We start from the raw sequence: 19,948 nt of genomic DNA on the forward strand, positions 1-19,948 counted from the left end.
CACGTAGAGTGAGTTAGAAATTGAACATACGTTGGATGGCACACGGTAGCAGATGCAGGTACCTTTGGTGCCTGGCGTCACATCTGGTTGGCTTACTCTGATTTCAGCTGCAGTGGATGAATTGTCTTTCTGCCTGTGGTTATAGTCCCACCTTAAACACTTACTATGTGTGTGGATTCTTTTGCTTTTTAACCTCAGTGCGTTCTCCTTGGGAACCAAGTCAGGTAGTACACAGGTGTAGCGCAGAAGCAGAAGGGAGTTAATGCCCCTTGGGGCAACGTTCCACCAGGTGGAATTGATCGTTGAGTGCTCCAGCCTCCTCTCTGCTAGGGGGTGGGGTAAGGGTAGTCCAAGGCATGAACACACATGGTTCTTCAGAGGGCCCCTAGTCGGAGTGAACTTTGGCCCTTAGTGGGTAATATACCATTTATTTGTATTCCTTCTTCCTCATCTTGGCCCCTCATTCCTGCATCCCAATTCTCATTTCAGACACTGCTTTGAGGGGAACTCAGACTAAGAAGTTGACTTCTTTTTTTATGCTGTTGCCAGCTTATGCAGTCTACTACGTGTCTGATTTTATTAAACAGTTAGAAAATTTATAATGAAAGGAGAACTGATTTTTGTCAGTTAAAGTGTGGGCAGGTTTTAAAAATTAATTTACTACTATTCCTTAAGTTTTTAAATCATATATATATTCTCAAGTTTTTTGCTCACCTAATGTTTAGAATTTAGCATTATTAAGTGCTAAATTAATAGGTTTTATATAAAAAAAGAACTATATATGGATATAGGTACATATTTATGTTTCAGGATTACTTTGTAGTGTTACTTATAATTGGAAATAATCTAAATGTCCAAGAAGATGTTGGTTAGAAAAATTATGATATATAAATCCACAGGATATACTGTATTGCTATAAACATCATATCTTATGAACGTGTTTGACAAGGGTAAATGGTTATACTATATTAAAAGAAGAGACTATAAAGTTACATATCAGTCATGTGACCTCATTTTTTGAAAAGTATGAAATATACGAAAAAATTGGATGCCATCCAGAATGTTAGTAGTAGTTCTAAATGAATCTGGGTGATTAATAATATTTTTCTTGCAAGTGTCCTATACTTAGATAAATTTTTTTTAAAGATTGGCACCTGAGCTAACAACTGCTGCCAGTCTTCTTTTTTTTTTCTTTTCTGCTTTTTCTCCCCAAATCCCCCAAGTACATAGCTGTATATCTTAGTTGTGCATCCTTCTAGTTGTGGTATGTGGGACGCTGCCTCAACATGGCCTTATGAGCGGTGCCGTGTCTGCGCCCAGGATTCAAACTGATGAAACCCTGGGCTGCCAAAGCGGAGTGTGCAAACTTAACCACTCAGCCATGGGGCCGGCCTCTGAGATAAATTTTTATAAAGAATGTTTATGCTATTATAGTGGGAGGCAAGATTTTTTTCTTTACTCCTTAGCTAGCTCTTCAAAATAATTTAGTGTGATGCTCATTTTAAAGTATTGTGGAATTATCAAAGAAAACCATTGCATACATGTTAATTTCTGATACCTCTGTCTTAGGTTTGGAGCTGTTCAGGATGTTTCTGTATATTTCACATGCCCTGTATCCAGAAGTGGGCTAAAGACAGCCAGTTTCTGATATCTTCTCCTTTGACAGATGATGATTTTGGGAAGAGAGATTATTCCTGGCCTTGGTAACTTTTCTAATTTGGTTGGAATATTAAATTGTAAAATAAATGAAAATTATAGCTCATAAATTGTTTTATTGGCAGTTTCAGGATTCATGTTGGACCTTCAATTAATCATTTGGTTTGTGAAGTTATGGGACTTTGGTAATGGCTTCCCCCTGCCCCCAATTTGTATAACTACTTGTTCCTTTCAATAACTAATAAATCATTCAGACTTTATATTTTCCTCTGCAAAACAACTCCTTAATTATACTTTTTTGGAAAAGAACTTTCATTTCTTTAAAATTCTGTAGGACTAAACTCTTCATAATTCTGGTACTTCTCTTCTGGATTTCCTATTAGTGTACATTAATTAGTATCACATTATACCAGACTGCCGTCTACCCAATTTTGATCATAGGCTTCTGAATTTTATTCTTGAACTCTCTCAAAACTGCAAGTGTGTTGTATCCAGTCTCATCAATTTTTCTACAATTATTTTGTTAGTTTGGCTTATTATTGATGAATATTTGATTGTGAACTTCTGTTATATTTCTAGAAAGAGTCGGGGAGTAGAAAAGTTGTATCTCTACTAAATAAACACAATAAAAATTTATCCGTACTGGCAGCCCAGAAGGTAGATTTATTGTCAAAGTATTGAAGTATAAATTTCAGGGGCTCTGTGTTCACATAAATATTCACTTTTGTAACTAATTTTATATTTGTAATTTTGTGTTCTTTTTCTTAACAGAGGCCCCCAAATTGTATAAGATTTAGGCATCAGAAAACCTGGATCCATATCGGACCTCCCCATATTGCCATAAATACTGATAGATTTGTAAAATTGTGATAGTGTAGTTTTTCAAAAACATTTTAGACCTACTAGTTACTTTGTAAAAATAATTCTCAGCCATCCGTGGGAGATTTTATTCTCATGTCACCAATGGGGATATTGAAGTTCATTGAAGCAAAATGATGTCTCAGGCTTCTCTTACCCTTAAGTGGTGCTGCTAGGATTTGAAACCTAGGATTTCTGACTTCTAAATTGAGTACTTCTTCTGTTCTCCTGAGTTCTCTTATAATATTACTTTTAGAGATATTGTTGGTTTTCTTGTCATTGAATATTAGCTTCTCTGAAACCATTTAAAATTTCAAAGTCTTAGAGGGCCAGCCTGGTGGGGTAGTGGTTGGGTTCATGTACTCTGCTTCAGTGGGCTGGGGTTGTGGGTTTGGAGCCCTGGTGTGGACTGCTCATTAAGCCATGCTGTGCCTGTGTCCCAGATGCAAAATAGAGGAAGATTGGCACAGATGTTAGCTCAGGGACAATCCTCCTCAAGCAAAAAGAGGAAGATAGGCAGTGCATGTTAGCTCAGGGCCAATCTTACTCACCAAAAACAAATAAAATAAAATAAAAAATTTCAAAGTTTGTTTTGTTTTTCTACTGTATGTTATTTATTTGTGAGGGGTTTTAGTGTTTAATAGGATGAGAATTAAACTAGATATTCTGGTTTAATTTTAGAGATTTAAACCTACATGTACTTTTTCTCACCCTTGCTCTTCTCACTTTCTAATTTAAGTGGTCATTTTGCCATAAGGGATGGAAAGTACCAGTTAAGAGAGGAATGAACTACTACTATTTGCTTAAATCTAAAAGGAACAAAAATTCAACCTTATAGTAACTTTTGCATTCCATATTTCACGTTTTGTTTTTGTGAGGAAAATGGTAGCTGAGCTAACCTCTGTGTCAGACTTCCTCTATTTTGTGTGGGATGCCACCACAGCAGGGCTTGAAGAGCGGTGCTAGGTCCATGCATGGGATCCGAACCTGTGAACCCCAGACCACCCAAGTAGAGTGTGCCAACTTAACCACTACGCCACTCAGCCGGCCCCTATATTTCACATTTTTTAAGAAAGAAAAGAAGTGGCTATTCTGGGTTTTGTTTAATCCTCATGAAGATGAAGCTAGAAGTTGATGAACATGTTAATAGTTTTAAATTAGTTGTTTTGTGAAAATCAAATATTTAAAATACATGTTTTTACTAAGATAGTACTTGTTTATACAAGGTATGATATAATTACATTTCCTTTTTGGCATTCCATTGTTTTAAATAAAACTCATGCATTTGCATGTGTTGCCCTCACCTCCCCCAGTCTCCTGGAACAGTTCAGTCTCAGTGTTGATGGGCAGTTTTAAGGTGTAGTGGGTTGCTTTTTAGCCATCTATCTAAGGTTATTTGAAGTACACATTCCCCTCCCCACTAGCTTAGAGGAATGGCAGACGTTTTTTTAGTAAAGGAAAATTTTAAGTCTTCCAACAAATTTCTAGTTATTCCACATGAGACATGGTATTTTGTTTTTGATGTTAAATTACAAGAACAGCTGTCTTTTGGTTATCCTGAATATTTATGTGGTGTTTATTTGGAAACAGAACATGTTCTCAGGACAATGAAAATATATTGTATATGATACAAAAGAAATTTAAGCAATGATGTAAAACTGTTTCTCTAGTAGAGTACACTAATGTACTCGTTTGTCTAGGAGATAGTAAGGGTTAAAGCATCTTTTGAGAATGATCTGTGATCTACAAGTGAATTTGATAGATCTGAAGGTTAACATTTCTAGGACCAAGACTGCTTTGTTTTAATCTTGCTAGGTGAAAACCTTTCTGCTTAAGCTGAGATGTGAAACGTTATTTGAACTTTTCTTTGACTTAGGCCCATTTGAAATATATCTATTTTGTATTGGATGTTGAGAAATATGAAATTCTTTGTTTGCTTTCAAATGTTTTTCCCCTTAATTCTAGATTTTAGTTGTGTTTCTTGCTGCCATATTCTCTACCTATAACCTGATTCTCTCTTCCGTTTGCTGTTGCTAATATATTTTGCTTATTTGTAAACCACCCAACCAAACTTGTAAAACATTGTGCTTTATAAAAATTGGAACGAACATCTCAAGAATAAAGTTCAAGTGGTTAGTAGAAAGCTAATGTTACTTTCTTTTTGTAGCCAGCTGTGTGCTGTTTAATACAGTAGCAACTAGCCACACATGGTTATTTAACTTTTTAAAATTTATAAAATAAAAAATTTGGTTCCTTCCTCAGTTGTATGTATTAGCCACATTTCAAGTGCTCACTAGTCATGTGGCTAATGGCTACTGTACTGGACATGGTTCCATCATCTCAGGACGTTATATTGGACAGATGTTGTAGATGATTGAAACGGGTTTTAGTAAAGTCTTGTTTTTTACTAATATAAAGATGGAGCAGGGAGTGCATTAACATAAAACTGAGTATATTCTATTACTGACTATATTTATATTCCTGTCTCTCATGTCACTTTTAAAAATGAAATTTAACTCCACTAATTTCATTCTTTTTTGTAGTCCAAAATGTCGGTTTGAATACAAGCGATCTGACACACCTAGTAGGTACTATTGCTATTGTGGGAAAATAGAAGACCCACCTTTGGATCCATGGCTTGTGCCTCATTCATGCGGCCAAGTGTGTGAGAGAGAATTTAAACCTCCTTGTGGCCATAAGTGTTTACTCCTCTGTCATCCAGGTGAGTTATATATTACATTTCTAATTTCTTGTGGGTGGTTATTTCTTATGTTAAGGCGAAAAAAAAAAAATTGTGAAAGTTGAACTCGGAACTTCACTTTGCATAAGAAAATATTGGAAGGGAGTGCCTTTTAAAGTGTCAGTAAGGAGAGCTTTGGAAATTACTGGTAGGTATGGGAATTGAAAGTTTTAACTTTTAACTTCTGATTTTTTTGTTTTTTATTTCCTTGGATTCCAGGTCCCTGTCCTCCTTGTCCAAAGATGGTCACAACTACTTGTTACTGTAAGAAAGCAAAACCTATCCCTCGTAGGTGCAGTGCCAAAGAATGGTCCTGTCAGCTGCCATGTGGGCGGAAGTTGCTTTGTGGACAGCATAAATGTGAAAATCCGTGTCACGCAGGTAAAAGGTCATCCCTGTCAGGTGTTCTCACTTTACGCTAAAGTCAAAGCAGTCTCTCTTGCTTTTATAATGTTTCTGTGCTAATTTATCATTGTGATTTTAGGAAGTTGTCCACCCTGTCCACGAGTTAGTAGACAAAAGTGTGTCTGTGGCAAACAAGTAGCTGAAAGAAGCTGTGCAAGTCCATTGTGGCACTGCGACCAAGTGAGTGTGTGTGCACTTTGAGGGGTGGGTATTGAAGAACATGGAAAGCCTAAACAATTAGAAATGCTACTTAGATTTAAGTAGATAAAAGGAGAGGAAAAATAGCAACTCAGATGAATTATATTCACATTTTAGGAAACTATTTCTCAATTTAATATTATTTTAATTACTGGGAGGAAATTCTTTTTCAAGTTAACAGCTATTTGTTGAATTTTGGATTCAGTACATATGTCCTCTTTTTCTTGCTAGCTCTCCCTCTCTCTTTCCCCCATCTTCAGCTGACATACCTCCCTTCTTGAGTTGATCTGATTAAGGAGGTAGGATTGATTCGGTAGTTTGCTTGTCCTAGGATTGGCGTGGTTTTGGTAACGTTTGGAACTCTTTGGTGGATGGCCATATGAAGCTGGATGTACCCTTTTCCTTTATAATTTATATATATATGTAATGTTTTTAATTAAAATTTTTTAAAATTGTGTTTTTGTGTAAGTTTCAGATGTAAAGCTTTATAACCCGACACCTCTATACACTACAAGGCAATAACCACCACAAGTCTAGTCACCATCCGTCACCATACAGTCGACCCCTTTCACCCCTCCAAACTCCTTCCCTTTTGGTAACCATCTGTATAGAGAATTTATTTTATTTTTTATAAAATAAAATGAGTTTATTTTTGGTTTCTTTTCTTTTCTTATATTCGACATATGAGTGAAATTATATGGTATTTGACTTTCCTCATCTGACTTATTTCACTTATCATTAATACCCTTAAGGTCCATCCATGTCGTAAATGGCAAGATTTCGTTCTTTTTTTATGGCTGAGTAGTATTCCATTGTGTGTGTGTGTGTGTTTGTGTGTGTGTACACTACATCTTCTTTATTTATTCATCCATCTTTGGACACTTAGGTTGTTTCCATATCTTGGCTATTGTAAATAATGCTGCAGTGAACATAGATGTGCATATATCTTTCAATTAGTGCTTTTGTGTTCTTTGGATAAATACCTAGAAGTGGAATTGCTAAGTCATATTTTTAATTTCTTGAGGAACCTCCATACTGTTTTGTGTAGTGGTTCACCAATTTACATTCCCACCAACAGTGCTTGAGGATTCTGTTTTCTCTACACCCTTGCCAATACTTGTCATTTCTTATCTTTTTGATAATAGCCATGCTGACAGGTATGGGGTGATATCTCATTGTGGTTTTGATTTGCATTTCCCTGATGATTAGTCATGTTGAGCATCTTTTCATGTGCCTGTTGGCCATCTATATATCTTCTTTGGAAAAATGTGTATTTAGGTCCTCTGCCCGTTTATTTTTTAATCAGCTTGTTGTTTTTTTTGATATTGAGTTGTATGAGTGCTTTCTGTATTTTGGATATTAATCCCTTATATATGATTTGCAAGTATCTTTTCGCAGTCAGTAGGTTGTCTTTTTGTTTTGTTGATGCTTTCCTTTGCTGTGCAGAAACTTTTTAGCTGGATGTAGTCCCATTTATTTATTTTTGCTTTTGTTGCCCCTGCCTGGGGACAGATCCAGAAAAATATTGCTTAGACCAATGTGAAGGAGCTTATTGCCTGTGTTTTCTTCTAGGAGTTTTATGGTTTCGGGTCTTACGCAAGTCTTTAATCCATTTTGAGTTTATTTTTGTATATGGTGTGAGACAGTGGTCTAGTTTCATTGTCGTTTGGTGAGAAAGATTGGCCCTGAACTAACATCTGTTGCCAGTTCTCCTCTTTTTGCTTGAGGAGGTTTGTCTTTGAGCTGACATCTGTGCCACTCTTCCTCTGTTTTGTATGTGGGATGCCACCACAGCATGGCTTCATGAACAGTGTGTAGGTCAGTGCCCAGGATCCGAACCCATGAACCCTGAGCTGTGGAAGCAGAGTGTACAGACTTAACCATTGTGCCACTGGGCCTAGTTTCACTCTTTTGTGTGCAGCTGTCCAGTTTTCCCAGCACCATTTATTGAAGAGACTGTCTTTTCCCCATTGTATATTCTTGTCTTCTTTGTTGTAGATTAATTGACCGTATATAAGTGTGGGTTTATTTCTGGGCTCTCTATTCTGTTCCATTGATCTATGTGTGTGTCTCTGCCAGTAACATACTATTTTGATTACTATAGCTTTGTAGTATAGTTTGAAATCAGGGAGTATGATTCCTCCAGCTTTGTTCTTTACTCAGATTGTTTTATCTATTCTGGGTCTTTTGTGGTACCATACAAATTTTAGGATTGTTTGTTCTAGTTCTGTAAAAAATGCCTTTGGTATTTTCATAGGGATTAGATTGAATCTATAGATTGCTTTGGTAGTATGGACATTTTAACAATATTAATTCTTCCAGTTCATGAACATGGTTTATCTTTCTATTTATTTGTGTTTCCTTCAATTTCTTTCATCAGTGTCTTACAGTTTTCAGAGTACAGTCTTTTGTGAAATTTATTGCTAGGTATTTTATGCTTTTTGATGCAATGGTAATGGGATTGTTTTCTTAATTTCTGTTTCTGATTGTTCATTATTAGTGTATAGAAATGCAATGGATTTCTTATATTAATTTTGTATCCTGCAACTTAACTGAATTCATTTATTAGTTCTAATACTTTTTTTGGTGTATTCTTTATATATAGTATCTTGTCATCTGCAAATAGTGACAGTTTTACTTCTTTCTTTCCAATTTGGATGCCTTTTCTTTTTCTTGCCTAATTGCTATGGCCGGGACTTCCAGTACTTGTTGAATAAAAGTGGTGAAAGTGGGCCTCCTTGTCTTGTTCCAGATTTTAGAAAAAAAACTTTAAGCTTTTAACTGTTGAGTATTATGTTAGCTGTGGGTTTGTCATATATGGCCTTTATTATTTTGAGGGACATTCCCTGTATGCCCAGTTTGTTGAGAGTCATCATAAATGGATGTTGAATTTTGTCAAATGCTTTTCCTGCATCTATTGAGATGATCATATGATTTTTAGCCTTCATTTTATTAATGTGGTATATCACATTGATTGATTTGTGGATATTGAACCATCCTTGCATCCCTGGAATAAATCTCACTTGATCATGGTATATAATCCTTTTAATGTATTGTTGAATTCAGTTTGCTAATATTTTGTTGAGGACTTTTGCACAATGGTCATCAAGGATATTAGCCTGTAGTTTTCTTTTTTTGTGGTCTCCTGGTCTGCTTTTGGTATCAAGGTAATTCTGGCTTCATAAAATACGTTTGGAAGCTTTTCCTGCTTTTTATTTTTTTGGAAGAGTTTGAAAAAGAAAGGTATTAAATCTACTTTGAATGTTTTATAGAATTTCCTGTATTATATTTTTAAGATATACTCTTTGGTGCATAGGAAATGTGTGTACACATGTACAAATGTGTGTACATGTGTGCTCATATGTGTACAGATACCAGTGTGTCTGTGTGTATGTATATGATACCTATGTAAGATGTAAAATATAATAATATGAGGAACATAAGTTGCTTGTTTGTGATTGAAAAATGGATTATGTTGTGTACAGCGTCTCCTTTGTTAACTTTTAAGTCCTTCAGTAGTTGCTTACTGCATTTAATTTTAGGTATGTGGGAAAACACTGCCATGTGGTAATCATACATGTGAGCGAGTTTGCCATGTTGGTGTTTGTGGAGAATGTCCTCGATCTGGGAAACGGTTCTGTCCATGTCAGAAGTCAAGTAAGACTTTTTTTTTAAACCTTTAATGGGATATGATTATTTATTATGCTAACTAGAGTACTTTCCTAATTAAATTAGATTCTCTGGGAGTTGGTAATGTAATTCAATAATAATACAAATTCGATATTAGATTTCTGTACGTTTGGATGAGAGGACAATATAGCATGGTGGATTAAGAACTCAGACTTTGGAGTCAGGGATATCTGGGTTGAAATCCCACCTTCGTGAGTTACGGTTTTCTCAAGTTAAATGGGGACAGTAGTAGTACCTTATTTATAAGATAATTGTGAGAATTAAATGATAAAATACATATAGAGTATTTAGTGTAGTGCCTAGCACATAAAGGAAACCTAATAATCATAAGCTATTGTGTATTAGGTTATAGGTGCATTTAGTTTTGGCTGCTTTGAGATAAAGGCATAGAGGGGTTGCAGTTTGAGTCCACTTCCTTGACTCCTCTGCACCAATACCAGCACACATATTTATAAGATTACTGCCAACACTTGTCCTAATATGTTTATGTTAAAGGTCAGTTTCATAAGATTTTTAAGTCTACATCTTTTTTTTATCCTATGAGATTGTTAAGAGCAAATTTTTAAAAATAACTTTATATATTGTAGAATTCTTTACAGAGGTTTATGTGGTCTTACTCATTTTTTTAGATAGGTATTTCTGAAGTAGTTAGCACATGAAAATGTGCTCCTTGATGAGTGACACATGACAAGTGACCAATTCTTTTTTTGTGAGGAAGATTGGCCCTGAGCCAACATCTGTTACCAATCTTCCTCTTTTTGCTTGAGGAACATTGTCACTGAGCTAATGTCTATGCCAGTCTTCCTCTATTTTATGTGGGATGCCACCACAGCATGGCCTGATGAGCAGTGCTAGGTCCATACCCAGGATCTAAACCTGCGAACCCCCCGGGCTGCTAAGGCAGAGTGTGTGAACTTAACCACTATGCCACTGGGCCGTCCCCCAAATTCTTTTTAAAAAGCATAAACTGTACAAATATTAGGGATTATTTTCGGTAAAGTTAATTTTTCTAATAATTATGTAGGTAAGTGCAAAAATTCATAGTCTGAAAGGGCTATCATTCTTTAGGGAGCCAAAAGAACACGGCCTATTGTTAGTGCTTTATAATAATGTATCTTGTTATTAACATTGACCTTTTGTCTGCTTTTAGAGTTTTCTTTGCCTTGTACAGAAGATGTACCGACTTGTGGAGACAGTTGTGACAAAGTACTTGAATGTGGGATCCATAGATGTTCACAGCGTTGTCACCGAGGTCCTTGTGAAACATGTAGACAAGTTAGTCATCTCCTGTGATGATTACTTTTAAGAGCTATCTATCATGATATATCAAATGGGATTGTTCTGTAATTGTTTTCCATTACTTAGTTTTAAAAATCTATATCATGATATGTAAGAGTTTAGTGACCTAGTATTTATGGTGAAGGAGGAGGAGAGTATGCCAGTGATCAAATCTAAAAATTACCTTTAGTTTGTTTTTGCTTAGTAAAAGTTTGGATGTTGTCATTTTTATAGTCTGGTGTGGGGTGGTTTGTTCCCAGAAGACATTCAAAGCAATGACAAATTAGACCTAGTGATGGAAAGAAACGAACGCCTAGAATTAATATTAAGGCTTTAAAGTTACATATGTCATTTTGGTTTTGACCATACTGCTAGATAATCCAATTTTCTTGTTCTGCTGGGACTAGGTGTGCAGATGTTATAGTGTAACTAGATGTGAGTGATTTTAATGTGTGGTATTGTTTTACTACTTGATAGCAAATTTTTACTAAATTTAATAATGGAAATTCTATGAAGTCTTTTTTGGAACAAAGTAAGCTACAAAGAAATACCTTAGGAAATTCAGCTTTATTTTTGGTAAAGTCTTTCATTCACAAGATTCGTAAAACTTTTCTCCTTTGTTTTTTAGCATATATTATAGAGATTGCAGTGTGAAAAAAATCATGTCAACAAAAGTCAGTTTCATTAACATTTATTTCATTCTTCCAGGAAGTAGAAAAGCAATGTCGCTGTGGAAAGCACACAAAACGAATGCCATGTCATAAGCCTTATCTGTGTGAAACTAAGTGTGTTAAGATGCGGGACTGTCAGAAGCATCAGTGTAGGAGAAAGGTATGTGTAATAAACTTGGGAAACTGGTTTAAAAATTCTCTTGAATTTTTTTGGGGGGCCCATGATAAGTGCCTCAAATGTTCAGGCATATTCATTGCTTTCCACATGAACTATTAATAAATATTCCAGATTAATTCTACTTGTTTGTATTAGCGGAAAATCTTACCAAGGCTTTTGAATGTCAAGGGTCTCTTTTTGTCCTGTGAATATTCCTTTCAACTTGGTTCTTGGGCGATTTCTGTTCCCTAACTTTAAAACATCATAAGCTGTGTTAGAGTGTTAGTTCGTTTGGTGGTAGAGGCTTAACTTCTCTTGTTCAAATCTTATTTATAGACACTTGGTTCAGTATTGGGTCGACTGGAGGATATTATTGTGTCTGTAGACTTGCAGTTTTTTTGAGTTGCCTTTTATCATTTTGAATTATCCCTCTATCTCTGGTAAGATTTCTTGTTCTTAAGTGTATTGAAATACAGTGATTTCAACTTTGTTTTATTTAGTGTTAACACGGTTTATCTTTTTCCGTTATTTTACTTTTAACTTGCTTGTGTCTTTCTATTTAAAGTGGATTTTAAAAATAAATAAATAAAGTGGATTTCTTATAGACAGCATTTAGATATTATTTTATTTTATCCAAGAGGACAGTCTTTGTTGTTTAATTTGGGTGTAGATTATTTACATTTAATGTGATCCTTAATATGGTTAGATTTTAAATCTGTCATTTTACTATTTATTTTCTATTTGCCTGTCTATTCTTTGTTTGTTTTCCCAATTTTGTGTCTTCTATTTAAAGTGTTGTTTTTCAGTGATTCCATTTTAACTCCTTTATTCAATTCTCACACATTTTATGCCTATGTATTTTATAAACACCAAATACATTGCTTTTATTTTTGCTTTAACTAGTCAAGTATTTTTTAAAGCGTTTGAAAGAATAAGAAAAAGTACTCTTTTATATTTATCATCAAACTCATTATTTTTGGTGCTTTTCATCCTTTTGTATATATTCAGGTTTCTGTCTGGTTTCATTTTCTGTCTATCTGAAGGACTTCTGTTAACATTTCTCGTAGTGCTAGTCATGAATTCTTTCAACTTTTTGTAAACTATCTTTAGCCTTTGTCTGTGAAACATATTTTTACTGTGGAATTCTAGTTTGATGGTATGTTCTCCATACTTTAAAGATGTTGCTCCACTATCTTTTAGCTTGCGTTTTTTCTAACAAAGAGTGTGCTGCGATTGTTATTTTTGTTCCTCTGTATGATTTTTCTTTGGCTGTTTTTAAAGATTTTTCTCTTTATCACCAGTTTTTAGTAATTTATTTGTGGTGTTCCTTGGTATAGCTTTCTTCATGTTTCTTTAGCTTGGTGTTTGTTCGGCTTCTTGGATCTGTTTATAGTTTTCATCAAATTTGTGAAATTGTCAATCTTTATTTCTTCAAATATTGTTCCCCCACCCAATGCCTTCTGAGATTCCAATGACATGTATGTTATGCTGCTTGAAGTCCCACAGCTCACTGATGCTCCATTTATTATTCAGTCCTTTTAATTTCTGCATTTTATTTTAGCTTATATAGCTTTGTCTTACTAATTTTCTTCTGCATTGCATAATCCATTGTTTTCCCGTCCTGTGTTTTCTTGTCTCAGATATTATATCTTTTAATTTCTGAGAGTTGAGTTGGGGTCTTTTTTCATATCTTCCTTGTCTCTCCTTAATGCACTCATGCTTTCCTTTATCTTCTTGAGTATGTGAATGGGCTGTACTTAGAATGCCTTTTTTAATGTGTTGTTTACTAATTCTCTTATCTGGCATTTCTGGGTCTGTTTCTGTTGATGATTTTTCTTTTCCTTTTGGGTTATATTTTCCTGCTTTTTTGCTTGCTGGGTAATTTTTGATTGGTTTCCAAACATTGTGAACTTTATATTTTTTGGTGCTGGTTTTTTTTGTATTCCTTTAAATATTTTTAAGCTTTGTTCTGGGTCAAAGTTAAGTTACTTTGAAACCATTTGGTCATTTTGCAGCTTGATTTTGTAAAGCATGGCCAGACTACTCTATTATCTAGGGCTAATTTGGCCCTACTACTGAGGCAGTAACTCTTCTAAATACTCTGCTTGATTCCTGTGTGTTAGGAGGTTCTTCCACTCTGGCCGTAGGGAACATGAACTATTTCCAGCTTTGAATAATCTCTGGAAATTACTCTGCTTTCTCCTTCCAGCAGTTCTTTCTCAGGTTTTGGATAGTTTCCTCTCACACATGTACAGACCAGTACTCAGCTAAAGACTCAAGGGGTCTCTTCTGGAGTACTCCGGAGTTTTCTCTGTACTGCTACCCCTTCTCCACACATTCTAGCCGCGGTGGCCTCTCTGAACTGTGAATTTTATCTACTCATCTTGATGAGACCACTGGACTCTGCTTGTGATCTTGTTCCTGCTGCAACCTGGAAACCTCCAGGTCTAAGCTGATGCTTTCTAGGACTTTGTTTCTCTTTTCTTAGAGATTGTTGTCTTGTGCTAATTGTCTAATGTCTGAAAACTGTGGCTTCATATGTTTTGCCTGATTTCCTAATTGTTTAAAGCAGGAAAATAAATCTGGTCATTGTTATTCCATCATGGTCAGAACTGTCTTCAGGCTTATTCAAGTCATGGACCATATAACCTTTTCCCCTACTGCCACTGGCAAAATGATAAGCACATAGTCTCACTTAGTAAATATTTGTCTAATTGAATGAACTGTTTTGACTTCAGATTGTTTTCCAATAATGAGTATTTTGTTTTGAGCTATTTTTATATACTGAAGCTTGTTCTTAAGTAGGTTACAACTCTAAGTTTCTTTAAAACAATAGTAGTCTGTATTTCCTTTCCAAAGTGTGGATCTATGACAAGTCAAGGAAGGAGTTAGAATGGCAAGATGGGCTTGAAGTAGTTGCCTTGTGTTGATGAATAAAAATTGGGACAAGTCGTAGATGGCTATATTTCTCGCAGGCAGATTGGAAGTCAGGGAAGTAACTAAAGAAAGAAAGCTAGAAGCAAATAGCCTGTCTCTGCTTCTCTCCTTTAGTTGGTCTCTGATTCCATGGTTTGAAATAACTGCCAAACTAATCTGTACAATGAACTGGTTTTATTTTAATTAAATTTTAAAAATAGCCAGACTAATTGCCTGAATTGACTATAGCATTTGACCAGATCCATTCCTTTGGTTAATGTTGTCAATCTCTGCATAGATAAGTAGAAGTGAAATTATCTTATGGGAATGTTTTAAGTCATAGAATAATTAACTGAAGGCTGAGAAAATTTAGCTTGGTTTCGTTAAATTAGGTCATTGTCTTTTTAAACTAATAAGTTCTTAATAGGGTATATCTACTTACAAGAAGAATGTTGATACTCTTGAATACATTATTCTTATAGTGAAAGGAAGTATCTTTTGCTTTTTGTTCTGTGAGTAACTAGTCATGGCATTCATATCATACATGGTTTCAAATGACCTGTTCTTTATATATTGCTTTCTCTTCAGTGTTGCCCTGGAAACTGTCCGCCTTGTGATCAAAACTGTGGACGGACATTAGGATGTAGAAACCATAAGTGTCCATCCGTCTGCCACAGAGGTAAAATTTAACAATAGCTGTAATTCTATGTTTTTATTTACAGAGTGCTTTATAGTTGATAGAGAGCTTTCACATTCATTATCTTACTTTGTCCTCTTAACAACCTTGAGAAGTTAGGGCAGTTGCCAAGAACCCTATTTTGTGGACAAGGAGGTTGAAGCTAAAGAGGGTTCAGTGACATACTCAGGAAACATCTAGTAAAATAATATAGGCCAGATTTGAACCTAGGTCTTCTGAATATAAAAGTTTTGTTTTTTCTATAACACAATGTTGTTTCTTTACTTCCTCTCAGCCTTCCCCACACAGTTTTTTTTTTTTAAAGATTTTATTTTTTCCTATTTCTCCCCAAAGCCCCTCTGGTACATAGTTGTATATTCTTCGTTGTGGGTCCTTCTAGTTGTGGCATGTGGGACGCTGCCTCAGCGTGGCCTGATGAGCAGTGCCATGTCTGCACCCAGGATTCGAACCAACAAAACACTGGGCCGCCTGCAGTGGAGCGCGCGAACCCAACCACTCGGCCACGGGGCCAGCCCCCCCCCACACAGTTTTTTAATTGATTAATATGTTCTTAGATTTTTCAGTTTTATTTTGAATTTTAGACATTTATGTGGAATTAAGTCTAGTAAGGATTGGATATATCCTAAGCCAGTGATTCTCCAGCTTTTCGGTCTCAAGACCCTTTACACTGTATTGGGACCCAAAGAGCTTTTGCTAATGTGGGTTTTGTCTATTGATGTTTTTTGTATTTGAAATTGAAATAAAATGTATTAATATTTATTATTTTACTTAAAAACAGTAATAATAAACCCATTACATCTTAATTCAATAACTTATTTTTTGTGAAAAACAACTATATTTTGTGAAAAAAATTTAGCAGGAAGAATGGTATTGTTTTACATTTTTGCAAATGTCTTTAACGTCTAGCTTAATAGAAGATAGCTGGATTCACATCTATTGAATGCATTCAATCTGTTGTGATGTCACTTGGCACATACCTTCTGGAAAACTATACACATGAGACCTTGCAGACCCTCTGTAAGGTCTCATGGGTGGCTAAGTTATTAGACATTGAAAACTGAGTTAACTTTACCCATCTGGAGTATGTGGATATAAAATGGAATCTACTGAAAGATAGTATAGGGTAGTGGGAAGAGCACGGACTTAGGGTAACAGGTCCTGGGGCAAGCCACTTACTAACTTTATGACTTGGGACAAACTACTGTGCTGTACTGTTTTCCTGTCTTTCTTTGTGACTAGGAGGATGCTAAATATCTCAGTTCATCTCTTAATCATCTCAGATATCTCTCTCAAGGTATATGGCATTACTGTTGTTTTGTATAATAAGCAAACAAGCAAAGAGACTATTGGCTCAAGGTCATAGAACTAGTTACATGGTCAGAATTTGAACCCAAACTTTAATGATATTTCTGTTGTACAACATTGCCTTCCAATTAGAAAAAGTGGCAAATTCTGTCAACCCCTTAGACATTTTCCCGTGGATGTTCTCTGATTCATCAGTGTCTTTAAAATGTGAAGTTTATAACTACTTTTTCAGTTTTCACAATCACTAAAAGGATTTTATTTCCTCTTATAGTCATAATGCATCATTGACCAATTAAACTTAAATTTCATTAACATTCCAAAGTTAGTCATTAATTCATTCGATAAATATTTTTGAGTGTCTGCTAAGTGCCAGTCACTGGGATTGCATGAGTGAAGAATATTGACTAAGTGCCTACTCTTACGGAACTTATTTTTTTACTCCCTGTCAGTTAAAATACAAGTAAAGAATATCAGTCATTAACAAGTATAGAAAGAAAATTAGAGTGAAATTAAAGTTGTGATAGTAGGGATGGTAATACTATTTTATGTAGTGTGATCAGGGGAGGACTCTGAAAGGGTGATATTTGAGGGGAGTCCGGGAGTCCTGAAAGAAGTAAGGGATCAGGTCATGTGGAAATGGGGGTGGGGTAGTGTTCCAGGCAAGAAAACAGTGATTGCAAAGGCCCTGAGACAGCATTTGATGGAACAGCAAGGAGGACCAAAGTAGGTGCTCAAGGGGGATAAACAGTAGGAGATGAGGTCAAAGAGATGATGGGATAAAGGATTGCTGGGGAAAGGAGAATATGTGTAGGGCACTGTAGACCATTGTTAAAACACTGGCCTTTGAGTAGAAAACCTGGCTGGTTGTATGACCATTAAAAAAATTCAATAGTTTAGAATTTTCTCACCAAGAAAACACCAGGCCTAGTTGATTTTTACACATAACTTTTAACAAATAAACAGTTCAGGTATATATAAGTTCAGTCTCTTCGTAAACTATTTGAGAGTATACGTAAAAAAGGAATGTGCCCCAACTTAGATCATCTGACAAGGAAAGGAAGAGAAAATTACAAGCCAACCTGACTCATGAATATGTTTTAGAAATATTAAAGTTTTAGCTGCTCACATGCAGCTATCCAATACTACAGTATTAGTTATCCAAAGCCATAATCTATCATAACCAAGTTGGATTTATTCCAATAATGTATGGTTGGTTTAATATTAGTAAGTCTGGTAATGTGATTCACCACATTAACAGATTAAAGGAGAAATGAGATCATCTTAGTAAATGTCTAAAAATAGTTGATAAAATTCAACATCTGTATATGATAAAAACTTAATGAGAAATAGGAGGGAGCATCCTTAACTTGATATACAGTTACGTGTCAAAAGGTAAGAGCAAGCATCATACTTAGTGGAGAAGTGTTGAAAGTGTATCCCTCTCTGGGATTATTTTGGAGAAAATCCCATAAATACTTCAGTATTCATCTCTGAAAGATGGATTCTTAACCTAAAAGAAGTTAATATGTTTCTTAGTGTCAGCAAATATCTGGTGTTCAAATTTCTGTCTGTCTCATAAAGATCTTATTTTTTTATTTCAGTTTGTATGACTCAAAAACCTAATAAGATTGACGTTGTAATTGGTTGATGTCTCTAAAGTCTGTTAATCTATAATTTTCCTCCTCCATCTCCTTTTTTTTTTCCTTCTCACTTACTTGTTTAAGAAACTAGGATCCTCTATTTAGTTTTACAGAGTCTGGATTTTGCAGATTGCATCTCTCTGGTATTATTTGAAATTTTCCTCTATATTTCCTGTAAATTGTTAGTGGGATTTAGAGGTTTGATCAGACCCAGGTTAAATTTTTTTTTGGCAGTGTTTATTTTTTTTTAAAGCTTATTAGCCCCTAACAAAATTTATCTTAATGGAAAGTGTGTGCAAGATGCTGTTGTGCAACTGTCACCATTTGTTTAATCCTCAGTTATGTAAGAGATATATAATTGTTATTTCATACCATTTTCCATCATTCTAGACACCTTCATAATCAAAGACAGCACCATCACTCATAGGGAGAGGGCGCTAACTGCATGTTTGTACTGTGAATATATGAAAGGTTGAGTTACAATTCTTTTAAGTTCTAGGTCATCTGTGTTTATGGTTCTGAAATTACTGGACTGATACCCCTTTTGGCTATTGACCAACTGGTCGCTATAGTTATATTCTCTATGCTGCTTTTTCACTTTAAAAATATTGTCACTGAAGCTATTTTAGTTTATCTGTCATGCTGTACAGGTATGTGTAACAAATTTTGTTAATCAACAGGAAGACTATTCAGAGAAATTATCCCTTATTCTTAAGGTTTAATTTTTTAACAAGGGAAAAGTGGTGCTATACTTTAGAGTGGCATAAAGGTCCTGTTTGATAAGTTCCTCTTTGAATTGCTAAAGATGAATGAAAATTATCATTGTTGAAAGATCAAAACAAAATTTGATCATGTGGGTCAGGATCGCTTGACTTATGCTACCATCAAGATAATACTTCATTTGATTATACTTTACTTATCAAAACACCGAAGTATAAATTTGGTAATTTGTACAATACAGGTATGTTTTTTCCCTATGGTGCTTTTTACTGTTGTTTTCTTTTTCCATGTTCAGTATTTGAATCAAAATTCTAGCTCCTGTTTGTTTTAGGGAACTATTTTGATCTTTTAAAGGCTTTAACCAGCCTATTTTTCATCATTAATCTGTTTCTTATTAGGTTAACTGCTATTCATTATTTTGCTTGGTCCTGACACTAGGCAGCAGTCTCTTAAAATATTCATTCCTTAGCTGAAGCCTCTTATTCCCTTCTTACTATTTCATTTCTAGTGGGGTACCTTACTGGGAAAACTAGAGTTGGAAGAAAGCCCTTAAGATCACGTCAGAGCCTCAAGGAGAACTTTATAGCTGTTTAAAAAGGTTTCTTTCATTTTTTGTGTGTGAATTTCTACCAACTTACCATAACGAAAGAAGATAAAAGCTGAAACCCAAATAACTTTTCCTTTTGGAATGTTTAGGAGTATTTGGAAATATAGGCTAAAATCAGGGTTTACAATTTAGTCTTTTTACAAAGCATGAGTAGTAGAAAATTGACTGTACGTGTTGATAACCTCATGAGAGAGGTTACTCTTATTGAAAATTTATCTAAAAATAATGTACTTGAATAGAAGTATGTATGAAAATAAGCCAAAAAGATTATTGTTAACATTAGGTTTTCCAAAGACTTAGATCCATTTTGCTTGTGTAGTTTTGAATGAGTAATGTGGTAAATTTGTTATTTAGAACAAAACTTTGGGCAAATTTTAAGTCAAATTCTAAAACTTTTCGTTGAAGTACCA

At 35.1% G+C, this 19,948-nt stretch overlaps 1 protein-coding gene across 6 annotated transcripts in view; it reads left to right on the plus strand.

The window, feature by feature from the left end:
* The window catches only part of NFXL1 (nuclear transcription factor, X-box binding like 1), a 56,160-nt gene that overhangs the window by 8,743 nt on the left and 27,469 nt on the right, over positions 1–19,948 (plus strand). For all 6 annotated transcript variants that reach the window (XM_014857128.3, XM_070505949.1, XM_070505948.1 and 3 more), the window contains 8 exons: positions 1,570–1,703; positions 5,058–5,236; positions 5,474–5,635; positions 5,739–5,839; positions 9,400–9,514; positions 10,698–10,822; positions 11,534–11,656; positions 15,158–15,248. In XM_014857128.3, coding sequence (XP_014712614.2) covers positions 1,570–1,703; positions 5,058–5,236; positions 5,474–5,635; positions 5,739–5,839; positions 9,400–9,514; positions 10,698–10,822; positions 11,534–11,656; positions 15,158–15,248 — 1,030 coding nt within the window. The remainder of the gene's footprint in view (positions 1–1,569; positions 1,704–5,057; positions 5,237–5,473; positions 5,636–5,738; positions 5,840–9,399; positions 9,515–10,697; positions 10,823–11,533; positions 11,657–15,157; positions 15,249–19,948) is intronic.

Source organism: Equus asinus, chromosome 3, assembly GCF_041296235.1.
Source record: "Equus asinus isolate D_3611 breed Donkey chromosome 3, EquAss-T2T_v2, whole genome shotgun sequence".
Lineage (NCBI taxonomy): Eukaryota > Metazoa > Chordata > Mammalia > Perissodactyla > Equidae > Equus > Equus asinus.